This window comes from Buteo buteo, chromosome 12 (genome assembly GCF_964188355.1).
Source record: "Buteo buteo chromosome 12, bButBut1.hap1.1, whole genome shotgun sequence".
Lineage (NCBI taxonomy): Eukaryota > Metazoa > Chordata > Aves > Accipitriformes > Accipitridae > Buteo > Buteo buteo.
Window position 1 is genome coordinate 26,176,409 of NC_134182.1, and position 25,220 is coordinate 26,201,628.

Below are 25,220 nucleotides of genomic sequence, written 5' to 3' on the forward strand. Positions count from 1 at the left end.
TCCTGAAGGCTAGTAGGTTCTTTCATACTACTGGCAGCTCTGTGCTCAGTGCAATCACCCCACACAGGTGCTTTTCTTGAGTCGAGATGACAAGGTCCGTTTTGGACACCAGGAAAGCAGAGGCATGACTTCCCTTCAAGAAATAAGCTTAGAATGACCATGTCACCAAAATCTTTCTGTCTTACAGCCTCTCACTGATGAGGACTCGCCGTATGCAGAGGGGGGTGGACTGTGATCCCTGCAGTGTTATAGAGGGAAAACCTGTGAGACTAAGCTGGGAAAACCTTTGGGGTTTTCTGAGTAAACTTCTCCAGGCTAAGGAGCTTCAGGATATGTGTGATTATACAGCATATATTGCAACTGCACCCAGTACAGGGAATTGTCTTCTAACAGGGACAAATATGTTTTGGGTTTTTTCTCCCCTACCTTGCACTGTTACTTTTTGATACAGTCCCCCAACCCTTTTTCCTCTGACTCTGTAACACCTCAAAAAACAAAGTGCTTGGTTGACCTGGTGGTTTATAACAACAAAACTGGTATGTGTAACTTGGATATTTTTTTAGAAAGCCTGTTTGTTTGTTTGTTTGTGTGTTAGTGTTCCACCTGCAGCTTCCGAATCGACAGGCTACCACAGCATTTCCACTGAATTTCAGAGTTTTGGCCCCCAATGCCAGTCGGTAATTTGTTCCTAAGCTTTAATTTGAAGATTATTTTTTTTTACAGTATCGTAAGTAACAGCTATATTCAGAAATAATACACTGAATACTTTTCTACAGTACCTAGAGAGGTAATATTATACCCAAAAATCTCTACTGATTTTTCCTAAAGAACTTGGAAACAAAACAGTGTGGCCATTGTATTTCAAACATTAGAGCAATTGTTCAGTACATGTGGTGCAACCCTAAATTTCTATGTCAGAACACGGTGCCAACTCTGAGTCTCTGTAAATTATGGTACTGTGGGCATGTGCATGTTTAAACAAGTGCTTTCCTATCTCCAAGTTATATAGTCATATTTATGTATATGGTTTGGAAAAGCGAGACAACACTCTAAAGCGATAAAAGGGAACCTAATACATGTGCTCATTTTTCACACCATTGTGTTTTTAAAACAAAGCAAAACCTATTATGGGGCTTGTATTTTTCCTCTAAGTACATTGGCACTTGTTATATATAAATATTAATGATGTTTATTCTTGTATACCATAAAACCTCTAGGTAGATAAAAGAGACTGAGTAAAATAAATACAGATAAACAAAGAATAATTCATTGCCTGCGGTTGAAAGTGTTTTGTGCTATAGCTTGTGTGACTCTAGTACACTCATAAACTTGTGACTCTAAACATCTTTAAATTACAGGTTTAGGCAGCCAAAATATTAGTATAACTCCTTTTGGATTCAACAGGCTACCTAGTGGCTTAACCTACTGCTGAAGGTCAGGAGAATATAATTCATCTTCCACAATGCCTAGACATCACCAGCTACATTTCTGGAGATATCCTGGAAAATGAAACTGTGAAAACATTCCAAGTGCTTCAGTGGGATTATTGTCTATGACAAGATCCTCTTGGACAATACACAGACTTTTGTGCACGTGTTGCCGTAATACCCAATAAAAATCAAAGCTCTGGACCCTCGGGACTGCTCTGCTTGCTGCGCACAGTATTTCAGATGGGCTGGTAATATGTGGAATCAGCGCTATCAGTGACAAAAACTAACTCACAGCTTCTCACCCACATTCTCAGTTTAAGCATTCATTGTTCTTTTGAATGTGTTACTTTCTTACTTTTGAAGAAAGGTTTCCCATGTACCATACATAGCTCCTAGCCCTGCAAGATGCTAATCACTGTGCTATATTTTCCTGTTTGGACAAAACAGGTTATCCTCTGAGACGCTATTTCTGGTTTTTTAAGTCACAAAAGTAAAAACACTTTGTTATTTATTGTTCTTACTGGAATTACCCCGTGGAAACAATGGTTGTATAGAATAGTTAGGACACTGTGCAAGATTAATTGATTACAAGATCAGCCAGTACGCTCAAAAAGCATTAGCTTTTCCCAAGATAAGAATCTTATCACACATTAGAAGTGGGCTGTAACAGGCAGTGCTAGCTTTTGAACCCAGGCTCGGTGTCTGCCACCACACTGCTGCTGATTTGAGACTAAGCCTTATCCATGGGAGCGCTGTGAAGAATGATCACATGCAAACAACATAATTTCCTAATGCAGATGTGATCAGATAGTATAAGAAAAGAAGAGCATCTCCCTGGCTGAAAAACATTAGAAAGACTGGTGACTGCTTTAGAAATAATCAATATGACAAACCTAAAAGGTAAGCATGTTGTTTTGATTAGAGAGCCAGACCTAGGAAGACAGCAAGAGGGAATGGGAAAGTGAAGAAAACTGCAGAAGGAAGGGAGGCGAAAAGTTTAGTTTGTAACTGCAGAGGCCTTTTATTCTTGTTAGTATTAGAGGTTAGTATTCTTTTTGGCTATAAAGGATAATTTTGGTTACACTGATCTTATATTGCTGAGACAAGGAGCTGGACGGATTCTACAGAAGAGAAGCGTGTGACTCATGGAAAGAGTAACTAGTGAAGAACATGCTCGACTTGAACTCTTGCTTATAGGGATTTTATTTACCCCTGGGGAAGGGTGAAATTTTCCAGTTTGGCATAGAGCTAAACTACTTTACCAGTGAGAGAGAACTTGAAGCCTTCTTTGCTGAGAAGATAAGCTTTCATGATACAGAATAAAGGCTAACATGTACTGAAGATTATTGCACAGCGAGAGAGGAAAAAGATGCCTAAAGCATGTTTCTTTTAACTGTGAAAACTTGTTAATGGAGTATTCAACACATATGTAGTACTTAACTAGATGGTCATATTAACTCTTTTTCAATACACAAGACAAACCATCATGCATTTCTTTACAGCAGACACACTTACCAAAAAATAAAGAAAAATGCTCCCTGCTTTGAGGAACTGAGAATCCCTAGTAGCTCTTTCAACAATATGATACCCATATTCTCATTCACAAAAAGCTCCATTAGACAATTCAGTCAAAACTCTTTTTTGATTTTTATTCCTAATGTGAATAATAAGCCACCTGCCTGGTAACAACATTATAGGCACTTAAAAAAATTTGCTGTGGAAACATTTGGAAAGAGTTACATTCAGGAAAATTACTTGCTAAAGAGGTTTAGTTTAAATGCAAATTCAGCCTCAGCTCATCTGTACAAACATGTTTTGTAAAGAAAGGGAAAAAAAACCCACTTCACCAATGTGCTGATCAGTGCTCTTAATAGCAGTCTAAAACATGCATAAATTAAGCAAAACTCCCCAGTTTCTCCAGAACAGGGCAGAACTTAATCCTCAGGCACTACCTGCCTGAAAACTTGAAGATCACAGAGAGGAAGAGAGATGAAATGAGATTTGGATGCAGATGCCAAACAAACACTTCTAATACATGAGTTATGAATATGGAATTTTTTTTCCTTTTTTTTTTTGCAAATCCTACCTCAAATTATGAGGCAATATTTAAACTGCTGTTGTGAATCTTTTGTTCAGAGTAACAACTATTTCTATATATTATATCTATAGATATATAATATCTACTATTTTGTAAAAAGACTTTGTTCTGCCTAATTGTGTTGTCAAATCACCTAGATCCTCTCTGCAGTAAAAACAAATCTTAAGTTCTTTTAGAAGGAAAAAAACCACCTCATTTTAAAAGTAATAAAACATAATAACAGGTAGTAGGGGGTGAAAATTCCATTTATCAGCCCTATCTTTGAGCAGAGCTAAATCATTTAGTAGAAATCTAGTCTTCAAAAGATACATGATAATGTAGATGACAAGAAAAGTGGAGAACTCTATGATTGTGGCTTGCAAAAGCTGCTTTAAATAATGAAACACTGAAGTTGAAAATGTCAGCATTTGATGAACTGAACTGTAAAGAATCACAAGAGATTCCTGCAGACCCTGAGAATGTTATGTAGTGGATTGTAAGCAAAACTGGCAAACACTCAAAAAAACCACTAGTGTTTTTGCCAGTCAATGCTAAGAACTTACATATGATCTTCGTTCAGGTTCCCTCAACTGGAGAGGGTTTCTCTCAATTTAAATAGTTGGCAGTCATCATTTCTAATTTTCCTAATTGCAATTGCTTTTTAGTGAACTCTGCTTGAAAAACTCCTGCAAGGGACCTTGCTGGAAGTCATTAAATTTACCATCCTGGAGAAGAATCCTGATCCTTGTCAGCCATGGCTACAGCCCCACAGAAAACAAGGGGCAAGATAGATGAATTCAGCTTAGGAGGAGTACAGGAATTACTTATCTTAGGTCAGAGGTGGCCATCAACGTGCTTTGAATAGGAATAGACAAGAAGCTTCTGTACAGAGGTAGATCATTCTTTTTGTCTTCAGTTTACATCTTTTCACTTCAAGATTGTACATACTCTGATAGGTCAAAATTGTGATCCTTGAAAATGCTATGCTTGTTTTGAAAGAAAAGGATAGAAATCTGCATTTTTTTTCCTGAAAATTTTAATCTTTAATATGAACAAAGCTAATCAATTCATCTACGCATGGATTCTGAATCTAGAGAATTTTCTGGATTTTCTGTGTGCTGCTGGCTAAAAGTCAACACAAGTAAAATAAGAAAAAGGAAGAAGGGCTACATGAGCTGAAACTTCTTGCTACAAATGCTTGCTTTCCTGGATGACTCTAGTCTGGACAGATAATGGCTCTACTCTTTACACCCCAACTACATGTGATTCAAACAAGAATCTAACTCACAGACAGACTATTTAGCACTGAGGCACATCTTCAGGTTATTTCCAGATAGGAATACAGATGTGTGTAGCTAAAAGATTCTGTGCATGATGTTCCTATGTGCTGCATGCAATATGATATTGCCCTGCAAATCTGTGTATTCTAATAAATCAGCCTGCAGATGCATAGTGAGAGTGCCTACTTTTGTGCGCAAAAGGCTTCTGAAGAGACCATCAGCAGGCCTCTGCAGAGACACCGCCTATGCCAGAGACTGGAGCCCCACTGGGAGAACTGAGCGAGTGCCTGAACGAAGGAAGGAGTGAAAGGCAGCCCCTCAGGTGGGCTCCCTTTGCCGGCAATGAGGAGCTGCGGTTGCGTGACTCACCAGCTGGCTGTCACGGGGAATGTCTGAGAGCTGGACGATGTTGTGAGCATGCTGTGGATGGACCACAAGTTGTGCGCTGTTTAGATTAATCTGCTACTGCTTTAGGGAAGCACAGTAAATTACGATGGCAAGCTTAAAACAATCTGACAATTATAGAGACTTATTTTAAATGCAGCTGTTAAGGGAGGATACAAATTTATGATTTTCATAATCATCCTTTGTTTAGGCTCAGTGTCCCGAGCCCAACAGATGAACACTGTAAAACTGACTCTAAGCAACAGGAATGGAAAAAGGATCTGGTGATGTGACAGACTCTGAGGCAGGTTAATGCTATTGCACAAAATACTCTACCCTCCCACATATGGGCTTCAATCCAAAGACCAGCAAAATCAGTAGGAAGTCTTTCCATTGATTGCAGCTCACTGAGATTGAAACCTTTTGAGAAAAACAGCATATCTACTTGTTTATGCCCCTGCTCCACCCCTTTGTGGAGGGTGGTGGTCCATTGCACACAATTTAGGATCACAGTCCTTCTTGCTGAAAGCTGCTAGGCAGGTCCTTCCCCCATTCTCCTTCTTGTGTCCCAGGAAGACCGCTCTGGAGCAGGGCTTCTTGCTGCTGTCCCTTTGCACAGGAATGCAACAGCATGTGAACTACTGCTGTGTGTACTTAGCCTGCCTCAGAAAAAAAGGCCTTAATTAGGAATCAGACATGAGACTGGTGTGATAAGGACAGATCAAGTCACTGGCTCACTCTGACCTTTACATGCCTGTTTTGCTCAGGATCTCGCAGGCTGTTTGGGACAGCTACAGTTTATCTGCTTTGGAAGTAGTCATTCACATCACTTTGATTTGGCTGGTTAAAACGCCACATTTTAATTTTCTGGTGTTGTCAGTTCCTACCAGGCCCTTCTTGGCTAAGCCCCTCTGCTATAAGGCCAGGCTGAATTTCTGTTCTCTAAATACAGGTGAGGCTCTGTCCTGGGCTGGTGTGTCTCTCTACAGTAGTCTTATGTTACAACCTGCCTGGTGGCAAGATCAGTTCAGGCTGTGCCTGGTGTCATGTTTGAGCCCAGGTGTTTAGCCTTTTTCTGGGGTCTGCTTCATCCCTTCTGGCAAGTCCTAACTCTTCCACTCCTCAAGCTCCTTCCCACCTGCAGCCTACACCAGGAAGCCTTGTACATTATTACCCTGCAGGCTTACTTTCTTGAAACTGGTTTCTGTCCCACCCAAAATGGGCATGAGCTGTGCCTATTTCCACCTGAAGCTGCTTGTTAGGCATGATGCCACACCTTATCACAGACCTACACAGTATCTGAGAGTGGAGGGGACCCTCAGAGATCCTCCTGCTCAGACCAGGGTCAGCATTCAAGCATCCTGATGCAAAACACAGACAGACACACTACAGACTGACATTAAACACCTCTGCAGACACCTTTTACTACTGGAGAAAGTGATGGAAATGAAGGCCCAGCATTTTTCTGCCTATATGTACTTTAAAATAAAAAAATGCTTGTAATTTTCATTTCATCACCTTCCACCACAAGCCTTGAAAGAGCAGCAGACAGAGAACCTATACACATACTCCTAACCTCTAACATTGGTGTGGCTGGGAGCTGCTCCAAATGCATGATTAGAAGCAGCATTCTGCCCCTTTTTTTAATCCAGAGAGCCAGGATCGCTGCTCTGTATGCCCAGCTGGTCTGTAAACAATTGTTTACCCTGACAGTCAAGCTCAGGTACTAGTTTCTAGCACAGCAGTTTAAGCAGGGCTGGGTTTCTCTCTTTGTGACATGGAGAGCAAGGTTAAAGTGGACAGTAGATACCCAAGCTGCCCAACCAGCATCATCCCAAGCTGTCAGAGGGGGAGACCAAGCACAGACGAGGGCGTGAAAACATTACCTTTTGGTTATTAAGCAGCTGCTGCAGGAGTAATAATGGCTGGTGTTCCCACGAGCCATCACTCCTCTTTCCATTGTCTCATACCACTTCTGTCTGCTTCTCTTCCACTTGTGCCGATGGGCTGGTCTGCCTGTATTATAGATAATTATGAAATCTTTAAGACATTCTTCAATGCTAATTCAAGTCTGGAAGGGCTTTATTTTACACAGACACTTTTTCCTTCAGCTTTCGTAAGTCTGAGCAGCACACAGTGCAACAGTGAGAAATCAGGATCCACTGCTGAAGTTAATTTTTGAAGAGGTTAGTATTCTTGGCATATGACATAGCCATGCTGTGAGAGTTTTCAAATATTAGTTATAATATTTACTTTGCTTTTGTGAAGAATGTGTTAGTTTAAACATGTCTTCTCCTAGGGTAAAGTGAAATAATTAAATGTATTTTCTCATTTTTGTGGTCCTTTCCACCTAATTTCCTCTACAGTTTATTTATTTTCAGTGTACACAGGATTGTACAAAGAAACAAGCAATTGCAAGGAATAGTGTAATAAAAAAGTTCAATGGGTCTTTTAATTGTTTTGTAGACAAGATACATTTATTTCCTTGAGGGGGAGAATAATTGCAATAGCACAGTGTGGAGATTTTCATATCTTGCAAAAAATCTTGTATTTCTGAGTCAGTTATTTTATGTACGTGAGGATAACTGTGAAACTGCCAAATATTCTAGTAGAGATTTCTGCTAGTTCAGGAAAATGGAATTCGAGACTATGCAAATCCACATAACTTCTTTTACTCTGACAGTTATGTCAGGAACTTGAAAAGAAGCCAACTCCTACTTGCCTTAAGCATGTATTTTGTTGGATATGGCAGTGGTCTGTAGCGACAGACTGGCATTAGACTTTTGCCAAATGGATCCAACTTTTGGTGTGACAATGCAAAACAAAAAAAAGTCCTTATGGCAATCTCTTTTGGTAGTAGTCCAAGGGGCAATGATGACCATTACCCCAGCTATCATTAGTCTGTCTTCTTTTCCCATCCAGACTTGTAGCTCTGGACTATCTGCATGCTAATCTGCTTTGGACACCGAGTGCCACAGAGGACCCGTATTGCTCCAAGATATGAACTCATATACAGACCAAACCCTAAGTCTCATCATAAAAGTTCCTTTGTCCCTGAAAAGCTAGTCTGCTTCAGGACCATGTGACTCCCAGTCACAAAAGTGAGCATGATTTATCCGCTGGCACGTGTGTATAGTGCCTAATGCAACAGAGCCCTGATCAGAGTGGCAATAACAATGCATTGGGAGACGATGACTTCTTTCAGAGGAGGTACTGGGGAAGGTGCTACAAAGATTCATTCATGGTAGCAAATCCAAGGAGGGGGAGGCAGAAGGCTTTTTACCCAAGGTAATGTAGTGTGAGTCTGGAAACACCGAGATGTGCCAATGCTGACCATTACAGATCTCCAAGTCACAAAGGAAGGCCACCAGTAGCGAATGGGTTCAGCAAAGGTAAGCTACTTCCTTCCAACCCTCACACATCCATCCAGACCTAGTCTGACTATCTGAGTTCCCTGGAAGTGAATGTAAGTGCCTACATGAATGGAGTGAGCAGAACTTGTCTTTTTGTGAAACATTATTAATGATATTTATACTGTGGTAACACTCAGGAATGGTTAAGGCCTAGGGATATTAGTTGCAAAACGTAGAGTAATTACAGTTTCTGCCTGAAGGAACAAACAACAGTCATGGTTGGAAGGTACAGTTCTGTTCAAAAAATACCATGTAGAAATTATAACAACATCGACATGGTCTTACTCTGCAAATGTACTTCATCTATGTATTCAGAGTCACATGTGCTATATACTTTAGTGACATAATAAAGGTCAATTACTTCTTTTTCCTACTTTGATGATGATGAGACTAAGCTGTTCTCTTTTGTTCAAAAGCAATACCTTCTAAATTAGAGTCATGTTACCTGTACAAAGCTGTGGCTAAAGGTATAATTTAGCCCACAAAATACAGGGGTTCTTTGCAGATACTTGTGTAGTATGGAAAAGGAAAACAACAGATACAAGTCTCCAGCTGATTCTGAGCTTACAAGAAATTATAGAGACTGCTTTTCCTCCTTTAGCTCAGAAGTTTGGAGTAACATCATTGAAGCTAATGGAGCTACGCTACTGTAAAAGTGCTCTTCTATAGCCAAAATTGGGACTGAACACAGCATTCAACCTTGTCAAACTCTAATATGTTAACTGTGAGCTCCCAACCCAGCTTAAGGCTTGCTGCCTGGTGGATCTACACAACAACAAGGGCCCCTTGCTGGCCCTGTAGCCTGACACATCGGACATTGCCGATGATTCAACTTACTGCCTGGCTAACCTGGACATCAGGTCACGGAGATACTGTGGCACTATGCTGCATAAGGAAGGCTGAGTGATCACCAGTACTCAGATGACTTCACCCTCCACATAATGTTCATCTTCCCTAAAGCATCCTGCGAAGGTCACTGCTTTGTCCTGTGAGCCTATGCACCGGACACATCCTCCATGAGGCACAGGGCCACAGTCCTGTCTCCTTCATTTGCTGAAAAAGAACTGTGGAGGTCTGAGTGCTGCCAACTTCGTCAGCTTGAAAACAATTGTCCTTTCTCACTCAACTCATGGGACTGGCCCCAAAGTAATGAGACTTGAACAAAAACATATACAGCAGTTTAGTTCTTGCTTTCGTCTTGGTTTGAATAATGCTATTTTGGTCTCGTTGCAGATACTTACACTCTCAAACTGGCTTCTCCCCTGTCCATTAAGCCTTTAACCCTTGAAGCAATCCTGCCATCTCATCTGGCGGCAGTTCTGCCTCCTGCATCCATCCTGCTCCAAATATTCCAGCCAGTTCTGCCCTTCTCAGCCTCAGCTACGCCCTTACAGCAGAGCACCCAGAGGGCTGCCCCTCTGGCAGGAGGTGTACAGACTAAGGATATTTATGTTTCCCTATGTTCACCCTTTAGTCACAAACCACGGGCAAAAGGAACAGAAATAGCGTGAATTGCTTTCCCAGCCTGGTAGGTGGTGTGAGATACTAACTCCTGTTTATAACTGCAAACTCAGTCAGTGCCTTTTCCACAGGAGGTGAGGAGGCAGCCAGAGCAGGTTTCTCATGAGCAGAGATACCATTTGCAAGAGGACCCTCAGGAACTTTAGTAGCTACCTGGCTGGTTTTTGAAAGGCCAGTATCTAGCTGTTTGGTGCTGGACAGACGTGCTTTTTGTCCTTTGGAAGCAGGGACTTCTACGTGTGAAGAAATTTTGAGCTGAGCTTTAGACTACAGTGGCGGTTCACTGAAGTTCTCTTTTAGCTGTTAAAATTTCTGCGGCCAACCCAACGTGTTACTGCAGCCAAACCAGGTCCCTAACACCCAAGACCCCCCAGACTTGGGGGAGTGGGTGGGGAAGTAAAAAAAAAAAGTAACCAAAACCAGACAAACAGAGAAGAAAAGTATGGATTTCCTTGTTAGAAGAAAAAAGAGAACACTGAAAGTCAGATCTGCCATGTAAATTTGTGAGGAGTGCTTGACTTCAATGAATTAAATCTCAGCTAATACTTAATATTTTTTGAAGAATGTTTTTAAACCTCGATCATTTTATGCAAGGCATTGACCTTTGTGGATATATTTCCCTTGAGGTCCCTTACCATTTGCTGTACAGTAGCCAGTAATACACTGCATTTGCCCGCTGCTTGACATGACTTAAACCCCACATTTCTTAAAAGCAACTGGCTTCTGCTGTGGAATGATGCAGTTTTTGCCCTCTGTTCAACAAACCAGCCACACACGTAGTTGTGATCTCATTCTGGAAAACTTCTGAAGGACAGCGGCCTTGTGCAGCACAACAATCCCGAGTACCACATGAGTTTCTCTCTGCTTACTCAGTCCTCACCCCACCTCTCTGGTTTCAAGGTTTTTTTTGTTCCCTAAACACTGTAAAAACATTTAACATACTCAGGATTGACAATAATTAGCCTTCAGAAGGCTGAACAGTTCAGTTGCTGAGAATGTCTTCCAAGTTAAAAGAACAACAGACATATATGTTTGCTAAGAGAGGAGGCAGTGGTCTCACAGTTAACTTCCTAGTTATCTTCAAGCTGGGGCTCCTTTCAGGCTTTATTGCAGGTTTTTTTTTTTTCTGAACCACCGCAGAGTTTCATTCTAGTTTAACCCACTGTGGACTTAGAAGCCCCCAGCACTTGTGGCGTTTTCTTTTCAAACACTGGGTTTCAATTCAGAGTGCTGAAGGCACAGGAGCGGAAGCCTTTAACGTCAGTGTGGCTCCTTTCCTTACACTGTGACTGTAGAAAGCTCTAAACTCTCATCTATTTAAAACATCTATTTATTTTTGAGCAGTTTTATATAGATGAGAACTAAGGAGGAAGGGACCGTTGTGCTCCTAACACTGGCTCTTGCCTGGAATCCTGTCAATGTAAAACCCTCCTGCTCCCTGTGCCGGCTGCGTAGCTACGCCAAAAGCATTTAAGAACAAAATCTCATCAGTTTGGAGCCAGGGTCAGTGTCCTTAAAGCTCTGAAAAAGAGCAGAGGAGAACCCAGAGAGGAGGACCTGGATTCCAAGCTATTGGATTTGCAAACTGTTTGATTCTCTGCAAAGTTTCTTGGAAGGAACTTGGACACATCAGCTTCTGAGTATTTTAAAAGATGTAACATTTGGGTTATTTTGTGAACTTTGTTTTTTTTCTTTATTTACAATGCTAAAAGGGTGACAACGGTTAAGACACACTGGAGAAAAACGTAGGCAGTTTTGCTTAGGTATGAATTCCAAGTGTACAGTTTGTATTTTGTTCTTTAGGAATACATACTGTGTTACAAACATAAAGAAAAACAAGAAAGAGTATGGTCCCTCCTAATCCTGCTAGGATTTCTGCTACAAGCAATCTCAAAACTACGGCTCTCATCAGGCAGAGACTGAGGAATGTGCTTACCTTTAACGTGTGTAACTGCTTTCATTGAGTTCCTACCTACAAAGTGAAGCACGTATATAAAGCTTTGGGGGGTTTAAAGCCTTACCTCCGTCAAAATAGAATAGAAATGCTGAGCTGTTGCAAAAATACAGGTGTGCTACCCCAACCGTACGGGCTAGCTATGCTGGCCGTGCCACAGGCAGCCCCTAAGTTAAAATATGTGTTTCTGAGGCTCGCTGAGCAGCGCGGGGTCAGCCGCAGGCTCCTATCGCCCCGCTCGCAGCCGGGACCCCGCGGCCGCCCCGCTCCCGCTCCCGCTCCCCGTCCCCATCCCGGTCACCTGGCCCCGGCCCCGGCCTTACGCCCCGGCCCCCCACGCCCCGGGAGCGCCGCCTGACGTCACGGCGGCCCCAGATCGGCTGCGCGGGGCCGGCAGCGGGGCACCCCCCCCTTCCCGCACACACTCGCCGAGAAATTTAAAAAGAGGTGGTGTTCCTCCCCGCCCCCCCAGCCCGGACTGGCTTAAGGACCGTTTCTTGCACACGCACGCAGACCCCTGGCAGCTCCAGCAACCGAAACATCTGCTCTCCATTGCGACCACCCCCCTCCAGCAAACACCCTTCCCCTGCCGCCGCTACTGCTGCTCCTCCTCCTCCCTTCCCGCTCCGGCTCGCAGCTCGGCTCGCACCCGCCGCTTCCTTTCTTCCAACGATGTTTTCCTGCTCCACGGGGCGACGTGTTTGCTGAACTTTTCTAACAGTTTGGGGGGCGGGTGGGAGGAACCTGAGGTTTTTTCCCTTCCCCCCTTCCCCCCCCCCGGAGCAGGTTGGGGGGCAGCGAGCGGAGAAAGGATCCTCACCCCGGGCGCAGGTCGCGCACACACACACACACACACACACACACGTCCTTTGGAGGAGAGGAAACCCTTGCACCGGGGGTCCGCGAAGCTCGCCGGCTGCAGGGGCTCCCGCTGTGGAAATGGCTCCGATCAGATGGGTCGTCTTCCTCCTCCTCGCTGCCTTTGCACTTTTATCACCAGCGCTCGCTGCCTCCGAAAAGGGCAGGCTGAGGAGGATCACGTACGTCTTGCAGCCCGGCCGGGGGGGCTCCTCTGGCAGCCGGCATCAGCATCCGACCCTCCTCGGGGGGGAGCAGCAGCAGCAGCAGCAGCGCACGTTTAACGTACAGCTTAGCACGCGCTACAGCAGCGGCACCCTGGAGCGGACCCGGCGGATGAGCAAGCCGGGCGGCGCGGGCGTCCAGCTCCGCTTGGGCCCCGCCGGGCAGGTCCACCCCAACTCCGCCGCTCACGCCTCCTCCTTCGCCAAGCCGGCCCGCTTCGGCGCGCGACCCAAGCCGCCGCCGGGCCCCCACGGCAACAGCAGCGCCAGCCTGCCCCTCCGCCAGAAGCACCAGCTGCCGCCGCTGTCGGGGTAAGGCGCCCTCCCGCCCGCCGTGCCCCGCACGTCCCCCGCTCCCCAGCACGGCTGAGGCGGCGGCGGCGGCGCCGCCTGCCCCCCCGCCTGCAGCCTCCCTACCACCTCGAGCATCTTCGTCGCGGCCGTTGTCGCCTCCCCTCGGGGGGGGGGGTGGGGAATAGGGGCAGGGGGCCGGGGGAGCCCGCGCCGGGCTCCTGGGGGGCACCGCGGCATTACCTGCCCGCCGCCGGTGCCCGGCTGGCTGCAAACCCTCTGTGGGCGCGTTACGCCCCCCCCCCTGTTTCTTTGCCGCCTCCCCGCGGCACCTGAGGCCGGGCGCGGGGCCAGCCCCCCCCTTCCGCCCAAGGAGTCCGCGGCGGGTCCCGCGCCTCGCGTCCGGGCTGAGGCGTCGAGTGCGCGAGGAGCCCCGCAGCCGCCCCCCTCTCGTCCCTCCCGCTGGGGCGGCAGGGGTGGCCCCGGCCCTGCCAGGGGCGAGCCGCGGCCCGCGCCTTTGTCGTCTGCGTCCCCAAAAGCAGTGCTCGGGGTGCCCGTCCGTCCCCGGCCCTCTCCGGGAGGCGCCAGCCCGGCTTTCCAGTCAGAGCCGGCGCCGGCCGAGGAGTTTCCTCAAACGCTCTTCGGGACGTTTAATTCTTCCCGCCTTTTCTCTCCGCGGCCCAGCGCCCGCCCCGCGGCCCGGCTGGGACTGGGGAAGGGGGCCGGCCGCCGCGGCGGCGCCGGGGGAGGGGGCCCCGCCGGACCCTCGCCCCTCTTTGCTGTTCCCGCAGGGTCAATGTCTGCGGGGGGCAGTGCTGTCGCGGCTGGAGCAAGGCCACGGGCTCCCAGAGGTGCATCAAACGTGAGTAACCGTATGGGTCGGGGGCTGTGGGGACGGCGTTGTAGTCAGTGCCGGGGGGACCTGTGGGGACCGCGCTGTCACCTGGCGAGGCGGTGGATGCTGACATCGGCTGTGGGCGAAGAGGCGCCGGCTGAGCTACGGATCCCACCTGTGCCACGCTGATGTGGTTAACCAGCGCGCTTGCTTGAGCCCTTCTCCCACAGCGTTGTGGTGGGCGGCAGTTGTAACACTTCTCTTTTCATCCCTAAATCCCTGCTTGCTAACCTTCAGCTTTGCTAAAGGATAGGCAGCGTGTGCCTCTTGTGTTTATTCTCGGCACAGATAGTGGCATTTTTGGAGAGAGCTTTGCAGAGGTTATTTTTTGTGGGGAATAAAACCTTGTTAATGCTTGGGTGTTGGGAGTTTTTTTGAACAGCAGTGCCTAATAGGGTAAAGAACGTGCCAGAGGAGCACAGGTTGTGAGCAAGTAATTGCTGTCTACCCTCACTGTCCCTTCACCTGCAGCCCATGTGATGATCCCATACTTAGGGCATGGAATTTCTGAAATGTTGAACAAGGCAAAAGAAGTGGGTTTGGAGAAGCTCCTGTAGAGGGATGTACCTTTACTGGGATATCTAGAAACACAAAACGTGCGCATAAAATAACTGAGTCAATGCTATTATACTCGGGTTGTCCTTTCTAATGTGAAAGAGAAGGAATCTCTGCTAATTTAAGCAGGATTCAGGATGTCTGCAAATGCCGAAACTGGAGTCATGTTGCCATGAGGTCATGGAAGGCTGGAATGACATACCTTTTCAGGAAACCCCTTTAGGTATCAGCAAGTTGGACAGATCTTGGAACACTGTAGTTCAGCAGGACAGACTTCTGCCCCTGAGAGATTTGGAGTAAACAGTGCTTTCAAGATGCAAACTCTGTTTGGTTTTTTTTTTTATGGTGGCTTTTGTCCCTGTGTGGGATTTTTCACAATAGGGAGCAATCACATTTGTAATCCTCAGTAGGGTCAAGTACCTTTGACCCGCATGGAGCTGTTGCTAAGAAGCAAAGACTTTATTACAGTAGGCTGTTAAACGCAAAACTTCACCATTTCCCTGACCAATTTAGATGTGCATTTAAGATAGTCTTCTAAATAAACATTTGCAGCTTAAAATACATGCTGCTGTGTTAGGCTAGTGACCTTTTTTGCTTAACACACGTTACAAGTACTAGAATGATTTCCTTCAGCTTACAGTGTTTGAGATGTTGTTTTAAGGCTAATTGCAGAGCTTAATAAACACCTACTTTAGCTGAAGGACTAATCAAAGTGGAAAAAACCTCTTAATAATTTCAGGAGATTAAGTAAAAAACTGTGTTTCAACTGCAATGCTATTGTCAACCAATTTTATTTTCACTATTTTGAACAAAACCGAAACAAATTTCCTTTTTGTGGCTCTTTCTGCCTTCTAGTAACTTTTATTTCCTGATAATCTCAATCCATCCTTTTTAACTTTTGTTTGTAAATTAAGTAGTTTTCATTGCTTTCTGTCTTTCAAGTTTCATCTTTTTGACTCCTCCCATTACCATTCAACTGTTCTTTCTTTTTTGTCTTCTCTTTTTTTTTTTTTTATTCCTTTCTATTTTTAGGGTCTTCAACAAGGACTAAGTCAAGCAATTAGATTTTTATGGGATAGCTGTGTAGAATCTCATTTAAATCCATGAATTACTTGATTCATTCATATAGTAATGGAGGAATGGAATAGCAGAGAAAGAGTTAAAAGAGAGGTGAAGGGGATTTTTCTTTTTTACCTTTCTCATTTTGTGTCTCTGATATGGGGCTGTCCTTTGTGTTAAGTATTTTTGCTGCCTACTCTGATACCTCCTAGCAGTGGTATAATACATTTGGATTGGATCTTCTCAGTTTTACCCCTCTCTTGGCAAGCCAAGGGAAGCACTAAGTGTACTGAAGTTGTCTGTTTTGTAACTTAGGCAAACCGTGAGATAGCATTGACCTGATTTAGCTGTGGAAGATTAGTCTCACAGTCATAAAAGCCAGATACCTCCTTTTCTTGAACCTCCCAATGTTCTTTTCAGAAGAACAGAAACCCTTTAACTGAACAAAAGTTAACCCCTTTGTTTCCTGTAAAAATAAGTGATTTTTAAATTCAGATAGCAGACTCTCAGTTGTTTTTGAGTGGATTATTGCACTTGTGGATTAACTGTGCCACAGATGCAGGCACACCTGAGCTGACTTCATGCAGATCTGTCAGGGTTTATTAGCTCAGGCTCAGTATCACTTTAATAAGCTATTTGGCCTGTAGGGCCAGTTTATATTCTTTTGTGTGGTGCAAAGCCTGAGCTAATAAACCCCAGACCCATACTGGCTCTTTCCAGAGCCAACTTCCATTTGTCTGCATCGTGCTTCCAGAACCAGAGTGCTGAGAGCCAGCTCTGATCAGGGAGGCTTATTAGCTCAGGTGTAATCCTAGGCTGGAATAAGCACCATGTGTTTCTGCTCTGCTGCACCTGTGTGAATAAGCCTGCCTGTAACCCACGGGAAGACGTATGGTCTTGCAGCCCAGGCTATGTTAATCTTCCCCCTCCCTTTGTTTTGCGTGATGGTGTTTGCTAGCCCTAGCTTTCCCTTCCATGGGGCTATGGCTGAGACTGCTGTTCTCTTGGGTGACTTCTATCCTTGGCTGAGCTCAGTGCCAGCTGCATCGCATTTCCCTTGGTAGCAGCAACAGTGGGGTGTTTGAAATGTTTCTGTGCAAGTTGGAAGGCAGCATCTGTATGGAGGAGGCAAGTGGACTTTTCACATCCTTTTTCTAAATTTTAGTTTGAAGCTGAACTGCTTGTTGTGTTTACAGTATTCATGTTCTCTTGGAAGCCTTACTGTGTGTCCTCAGAAAGTGAGCTTCTGTTTTCCTGTTAATTACCTGTATGAGAATGCCTACCGTATCCGACTTTAGGCATATAGGTTTTCCCCTTCTGTGCCTAATACTTAAGTTTTTACATTGTGAAGTTTTGTCTTAAGAACTTATTTTTCAAACGTGGTGTGATTTTGCTTACGAAGAACTGCATCATTCTAATCAAAAAGATGAAATCATAAAGCTTTAAAAGTCTTCAGAATTGCTTTACACTGGGAGAATGAAGTCTAACAATCAAAACCAACCTTTTTGAAGTGTTCAGAATATCCACCTTTGGGTAAAAACAAAGGTGGGAAAAATTCAACCACAGCAATAAACACCTTGGAAAGTTATAAGCATGTGAAAGGGTTTATGACAAAGGTTTGTCTTCCAGTCATAATTATCATAGGTTATAATCTGTGTAAGTGCAATAATAAGATACCACCAAGGCTGGAGACATCATGTTTTGTTAGTACTTGTTACATTACCAGAGCATTATACAAACATTAATTAGCTCTATAATATGGCTGTAAGGCAAGTAGATCCTGGAGTGTGGGGTTTTTGTTATTTATTTTATTTATGGAAATTGAACCATAAGTTAAATGCGGCCTTGGACAAGTTGTAACAACTGACTGGAAGGCCTAAGCTGGAAATTAGGAGTTCCTGCCTCTCAACTACATGTTTATCCTATTGGAACCTGTTGTGTCCTACTTTGTCACTTGCTACTAAATTTCTATTAGTTAATAATACTTCCTACAAAATATGCTCTTCTGTTTGTTCTGCTTTTGTTTTCTTTTTCTTAATGATTACAAGGAGCTGTTTTTCATGTTGGGAAGTCAAGAATGAAATTGCCTATTGTATGCAGGATCTGATATCTTAAAAAAAATTAAAAGAATTACCTTATTGTAATAGTAGATCCCTTCTAAAATGTTTAGTAATAAGTTTTGTCTGGAGTATTGATATCGGTTGTTTGTGCGTATTCTCAATGTAAACTGGACGGTTTAAAAAAAACAGCATTGTCTGGAGGAATTCGAACTTCCACTAACATAATGATGAGAATTAACTAATGCTAGTGGGAGGGAGAGTTGGCTGTTAATGGAATACTGAAGCATGAGCTCCTTATTACAGAGGTGTAAGAAAGGCTCATAGGGCAAACAGGTGAGGAAGTGGATTTTGCAGGATTATGTTTAGAGTAAATTTCATATAGGGAGAGGAATTTCTGTGTAAACGTAGAACCCACATACACTATTGTGTCAATTAAGAGAAAAAGGATCTTGTGTCTTTGTTAGCTGAAGGTGGTGTATGTATTCCGTGTATGTATTCCATATATGGGCACAAGGTGAAGGGATTTTGGCATTGGAACTGGACTGGATCCTTTTGAGTTTTGTCATGAAGTTCCTTCCTGTCTGTCAGGTGCTCAGGCACCTTGGAAAGGTCTTAAAAAAAATAAGACAGTCTGTTGTCTTTTTTTGTACTAAAGGATGATCTTGCTAATTCTCTTATCTTTTGAAAGACTTCCTGACTCATCATTAAATAAATGTGCTATAGATAAACAAGGCTTAATTTATTTTTCAGAATAAGAAGATATACAACAGTAGAGTCTTCCTCCTGCTGGAGAAGACGACGACTAGAAAGTTGTGCTAATACTTGCCCAGAGGAAGGGTCCCCTTTGTTCGGTTCCCAAATCTGCATGGCCTCTGCTTGTGAACTGCTATTCAGTTTGAGCCATCTGATCCCTAAACCTCCAGAGCTATACTTCTTGCTATTGCTGAGTTAGCATGCTACAGCTTTGCATCTCCTTCAGGACAAGGGCACTGTACAATGTGACCAGTAGTTCTAGACCCCCAGTTGTCCAAGACCTGGATGGAGCATGCCCTAGGTTGCTTCTAGCTTATGCTCCTGAATTTTCATGGGGAAGGTGAGGGAAAGGTTGCATGCTTAGGTCTTGTTCTGAATCATGGTTAGGATCCAGACCTGGAAATTTGCAAGCATACATGGATCGCCCAGTTTAGATATAAAACTCTGTACCACTAAATATTTTAATACTGATTGTTCAGAATCTACTCTTCTTCTGTCTTCAGCTCTTAGAAATGGTGGTATCCAGGAGAGCTGTACTTCTTGTCATTGGAATGGAGTACTAAAAATGTTTGCAGCTGTGCTTCTGGAGGTTTTCTGATCATAAATGGTTCCTGAGGCTTGTGCTTAATCAGTTTCATGGCTTTGAGTTTTACCAAGTTGTTTATTTAAATTGCGTATACAAAGCCTAACTATAACATATTCTCCCCAAATGTTGTTTCTTCTCATTCTAAGACCATCATTTCAGTAAAAGCAGTATCAATCTCCTTCAAATTATGTCTAAATCAAAATTAATTGTTGCAATTTTAGAGACATAACCACTTTGACCTCATGTAACTGACCTAGACATTAGTCTTTTTTTAATCTATTCTTTGATGTTGTTTTTAAACACTTCAAAATTGAAAAACTGAAAGCCATTACTTGAGTAGCTTGGTTTTGCCTCTGTGCTTGCTACTGTAATATGTGAGTAAAGCTTACGAATTTCATACACAAGGAATAGGATGGCTTTTGTAGTGGGGAAGCTCTTGTTAGTCCTCAGTGGTAGTTCTACTCTGCTTTATTTTTTGCTTACTGCCCTTGGGAAGCGGGGAGAATGAGAGGATCCAGATTCCTGTAATCTTTGGCTTTGTCCACATTAGCAAGCAGTGTGGACTAATGGGAGCAGATCTATAGACTAAAGCCTTTGGTTTTGATGACCCGAGTCCCATGGTATGCGTGTTTCAGGGCTTAGTGTTTTATTTTGGACTAGGTGTAGTCTGGTGTCATGGAATGAATATCAATATGAGGCTGAAATACATTAGGTGCATCCTTGGAGAGTTCATGTTTTGGGGTTTTTTTGTTGGTCGTTTTTTTTTCTTTTTTTTTTTCTCTGCATCTAAAAGAAATACAGTGCATATGCCTTAAGATGGCCTAACAACGCAAACAAAACCTTGGTGAGTGCAACTGATAAGATACACTTCAAGAGGGAATCCTGACCTGAGCGAAAGCAGCAACGCAGACTTTGAGCATGGTGCCCGTCTCCTGGCCGTTGATGGCAGCCAGCCTCCCTCCCACGAGAGGAGGCAGTAAGAGCTGTGAGAAGACGGGGAGCTGTTACCTGCTCCCTGCTGTACGGACATGACCGTGCCATGTGCCACTGCCACATTTCGGTGAGGAAACATAAGTCCACAATGAGTATGAGGTGAAACGTACCCAGCCTTTTCTTTGTGAGCCATTTGGAACTTTACTGGAAACAAGTAAGGTTATAATGATACATAGTCTCTATTTCATACAAATACTATGTGTGTATAGATTTAAAACAAAACAAAAAAGAACCTTAAAAGAAACTTCTCAGGATGTTGTGCTCCTGCACTGAAGCAGATGACAGATCAATAGTGAACTCGCTCAGCTCATTGCAGCAGTGTTAACAAAAGAAGCAGGATGTAGTAAAGTTGTGGCAAATCTACAGTGGATGAAAAGTCCTGGGCACCTCCTCTGTTAATATAGTATCAGAAGGAACCCAGGAAACTGTGGGGTTTTCTTATTTTCCCTTTCAGATTTGTTGACTGTTTTCAACTTGTAACTTGGAAGTAGAAAGCTGTGTAGGTGCTGGCGGGAGCTGTGGTTTTGTTGAGCGATTGTGCAGTGTTCTGGTTCTGCATGTATGCAAGAACAAAATGACATATTGACAGTGAAGTGATGCTTAACAATACTAGTCTTACACCTTTTTTCTGTGTGGCTGCTCTTCCTGAAGATGGAGAAGAGAAGAGATGGAAGTGGGGGGTGCTCCCGTCTCCTTCCTCTCCAGCAAAGTACGAGAGAGCAGGGCAAAGCGGCTGCATGTATGGGATCAGCGAGCCTCTCAGCCTTTGGGAAAGCAAGGCTGTAGTGAGGGGTGGGGTTCTGCACTCTGTGGGGCCTTGACAAGGTGGGTGCAGCACTTCTAATGATACCCTTCTTTGCAGCCTCCAACATGAAGGGCTGCTTGTGCCAACTGATTCTGCCTTAAAGCAAGCTTGGATCACTTGGGAGCTACAGGGTTAGTAGAGGGTGGATGGAGAGGGGCACGCACTTCCCTCAACTGGCTCCTTGTTCAAATACTGCAGTACTGAGTGTTAGAAGATTATGGGTGGTTCAGGTTGTCAAGAGAGTCTGTGTTCTGTAACTAACATGGACTGATAGTGGGTTGGGTTTGAGGTTTTTGCTTTAGTTTTTTTTTGTCCTGCCTTTAAAAGCCCCAGTACTTGACTTGCGTAGCATAATTTATTCCTAGAAAACAGATCCTCTCCTTTGACTACAGAAAGAGAACAAAGCTTTAGCATCTCTCAGCATTTCTGGCTGCACGCAAAAGGGGAACAAGGATTTTACATGTTAGCAAGGCAAGATGTTCATTTAAATACACAGCTAAAAATAGTTCTGCTCAGCCATGTTCTTTTTGTGAAATGCAGATAGTAATCCCTGTATAAACCTAGGGTTTTGGAGAGCTGCTTCCTGACAAAGGGGGGGATTATTTTGTGTCCTATGGCAAGATTTGTTTTCTTATAATTCAACTCATTTTTTTTATTATCTCTAGATGGCGGTTTAGGCCTGGATTTTTAGAGAAGCTCAGCTAAATGGTGAACTCTCAATATGAGTTGGTTGAATTTAAGAAAAACTTTATTGTTCTTAGCATTTTAATTACTCTATTATGATTAATAGTCTTTTCTCTGGTATTTCTTTTCTGTAACACTTCAGTTGTCTGAATCCTACATCCAGTTAAAAATTTTCAGTTGTCTCTTTATTGAGTTTCTCTTAGTTTTTTCAGTTTTCTGTGTATTTGTTACAAAGTATTTTGTAACAAAATGAATAAGCACTGTAATGAGAAAGGTTAAGGGAATTTAAAGGATTGCAGACTGGAGTGTTAACCACTCCAGCAAGCAAGAACAGCATGTGTCATGTGAATCTGCTGGTTTCCTTGGCTTAGTCCATTCTGTGGTGAATGATCTTTTTTTGATTCTGAAATGATAGAAGGATCTATAGCATGTGAAAAGTTTGTACTGTCAGAAAATGTATAATTATGATCTCGTATAACAAAATGCTTCAAAATGTGTCCCAGACTGTACAGTCTAACTTAAGTATTTATACTATATAAACTCCAGTAAACATGACATGAATGAAAATGCCAAGTATCAAACAGCATGTTATATTCTTATGACTGATTAAATAATGCATCCTTTTGCTGAAGTTAGGCTTTTGAAGTATTTGAGTATAGCTGCTATTAAATTCTGATAAATCTTACCATTTAGAGATAATACTATGAAGATACATAGAAAATAATCTTAAAGTGTGTTATGTTGTGATTAGGTTAGGAGAGGAACTCTGATTTTTGTTTGTTTTAAAAGAAATATGTCTGCCAAAAGCACTATTTTTTTTTTGTTTCCCTCCTTTCTTGGAGGTAATGTTTATGTAGCCATCCGCGCCAGTGTAGGAATGCATCGCATGTTTTGAAGTGGACCAGTGAATAATTCCAACAGTGACACATGCTTTTGTTTGAAGTATGTTTAGGGAAAGAATTCCCTAAGACCATATAGTTATGATAAAGACAAAGTTCCTGTGTAGGAAGATGCAGATGGTTGTAATACTTCCTCCATTAATAGTGTAGAGGTCATACAGGTTTTCTGCAGTTAATGCCATTTCTTCTGATTATTTAAGTAACTTTAAGGTAGGTTTGTGGTGTTGGTTTTTTTGTTTGTTATGTTTGTTTGTTTGTTTGTTTGTTTTGAGAATGGTCTTACAATATGGTTGCCTCACCTTGGGTCACAAATTCCTCTGTCCCCTATCCTCAGTGAATGTGTAGAATTGTTGGATATATTTCTGGCAAAATTCAACTTTTGAAAACTGTTTGGAGACACATACTCAGATGGAGAACTAGATCCCCAGAAAAGCATTAGGTGGTGAGCACCAAGTGTTCCTTCAGTTAGCTTTTGGGTTTCTAGTCTCCAGTGTTGCATCCTCAGTCCTGGCAATGACTTGAAAGACTTAAAATGGTATCCAGAATCAAAGTGTAGAAGTGATGAGCTGATCAGTAGGGCAATTCAGAGAACAGGAAACTATTATAAACATTGCTTTACAACAAAGGATTATTATCAACTTTGCTTTACAGCAAAACAGGATGTTGGCACCATATTCAGGTTTTTCTGAGGGAAACTGGAATGTGCCTCTCTCCTTTCAGAACCCACAGCTTGTTGCTCTCCAGAGAAAGAACTTCACTGCTTTTCTTTTGGAATCGATGGGAGGGGTCATCACTCTATCTTTCAACACAGCAGGAGTTAAAGGTGCCTTTGTATCACAACTTTTTGTTTAGGATGTACACTCAACCAAGATGAACTTTGGTTTGGTTTCCTTGTGTGCTTGAGGAATAGAAATCTTGACTTGATGAAATAAGAAAGACAGTATTTACTATGCCTTTAACAGTATTCCTATGTTGCATGTAAAGGAACTTGAAATTTCTGTTCTAAGCACAGATATATTCACGTCATAGTGTTGGTTTTTCCCCTGTCTGTAAACTTTATGCATGCATCATTCCTCGACCATTTTATGCTGGAATCTGAAACAGCCCCACACTTATAATCTGCTTTCCAATTACTATATTTTCTATTATTTTCCCACTAGCATGTATTTTGCCTGACAGGATTTATGCACTCCTATGAAAGAAGTTGATATATACTGTGCCAATGTGCACAGTGATGAAATATGTTGAAAGTCAGTGCATTCTGCTTAAACTGATGCTTGACTGTGCAGTTAATAGGAGGGGAAAAAAAAGGCACATTAAATTTTATGTGGAAACAGAAAGGAAAAATCTAGTGGATGGGCTCACTAGAAATAACATGAAAATTGCAACGCTCTTTGTTGTAGTGTAATCATATCAAAGTATTAGAAATTCAGGAATGACAATGAGAAATTTTTGTGGATATTTAAGTACTAACCAACAGCAGTTTCTTGATAAAGCAGATCCTTAAAGGTGGAGCTGACACTAAAAGGTTAGAAACTTGGGTGCAGGAAACTTTGGGGACATTTAAATTTGTTTATTGTGAGTTTCTCACTGAAAAGTACGTTTTTGTGAATTTCAGTTCTCTACATGATATGGAGACACAAGGAAATAAACTTGTAAATGAGATGTTACTGTTTGAAGAAGGTAATTGTGAATTGAGGTAAAAATCAAAGTGATTAGCATAGGAATCAGATCTTAATCACCTTAATTCAAGAATTATCAGGAATTTGATATATAAGTTTCTTCATAACAAGTAGAGTTAGTTGTACCTGTATTTTGATTCTTTTGAAAGTTTCGAAAAAGAAGTTTTTATCTAAACTTCTTCAATGTATGATAATATTTTATACTTACTGATTTAATATAAATTATGCTTAATTTAGTATGTATTAAAACAGAAATACATTCTGTATATGTAGAAGTTTTAAAATATTTACATATTTTAAAGCTGTTATAAACCTTTTATTTTAGGTCTTGCTCCTGCAAATATTTATATACTCTTTAACCAAAATAACATGAACACATGGACTGAAAAGTGCATATGTATACATCAGTTGCAAACCAACATACAGATGTGTTGGAAGGGTGGTTTGAGCCTAATGGTAATGTTGTTATTTTATACTTGCTTTTCTGAAAGAATGTCGTAAATATAACAGTACCAGGCCTGATATGCATTCCTTTAACCCAGTATTCTGTCTGCAATGGTGGCGCGCAGTAGTTGATTAGGGAAAGATGCAGAAAAAGCATGAACGTGTTAGGATACAGCCACAGAAAATGCTTTCAGCTTTTTTCAACTTAAGGACTTCCAAAGCAAATGTGGCACTGTGGCTTTATTTTTAGTAGATACAGATTGCATGGTTTTAAAACAGAAAAACCAACCCAAAGGAACCCCATGTTCCTAATATCACACTTCTGGAAAGTGGGGGGAGGTTGGCTATGTTGTCTATGCCTGGCCTTCCAATG

The 25,220-nt window shown here is 42.8% G+C and overlaps 1 protein-coding gene and 1 long non-coding RNA gene across 6 annotated transcripts in view; both read left to right on the forward strand.

Moving 5' to 3' along the window:
- The window catches only part of LOC142037595 (uncharacterized), a 28,449-nt gene extending 24,880 nt beyond the window's left edge, over nucleotides 1–3,569 (forward strand). Inside the window, exon 4 of the long non-coding RNA XR_012652416.1 lies at nucleotides 1,405–3,569. This is a non-coding gene — a long non-coding RNA (uncharacterized LOC142037595). The remainder of the gene's footprint in view (nucleotides 1–1,404) is intronic.
- An 8,986-nt stretch (nucleotides 3,570–12,555) lies between these two features.
- Nucleotides 12,556–25,220, forward strand: part of LTBP1 (latent transforming growth factor beta binding protein 1) — a 211,174-nt gene continuing 198,509 nt past the window's right edge. For 2 of the 5 annotated variants that reach the window (XM_075043129.1, XM_075043128.1), the window contains exons 1-2: nucleotides 12,557–13,453; nucleotides 14,224–14,294. In XM_075043129.1, coding sequence (XP_074899230.1) covers nucleotides 12,999–13,453; nucleotides 14,224–14,294 — 526 coding nt within the window. In that variant the 5' untranslated portion in view covers nucleotides 12,557–12,998. Of the gene's footprint in view, nucleotides 13,454–14,223; nucleotides 14,295–25,220 lie in introns of all 5 variants that reach the window. The other 3 variants (XM_075043126.1, XM_075043127.1, XM_075043130.1) reach the window with 2 other exon arrangements.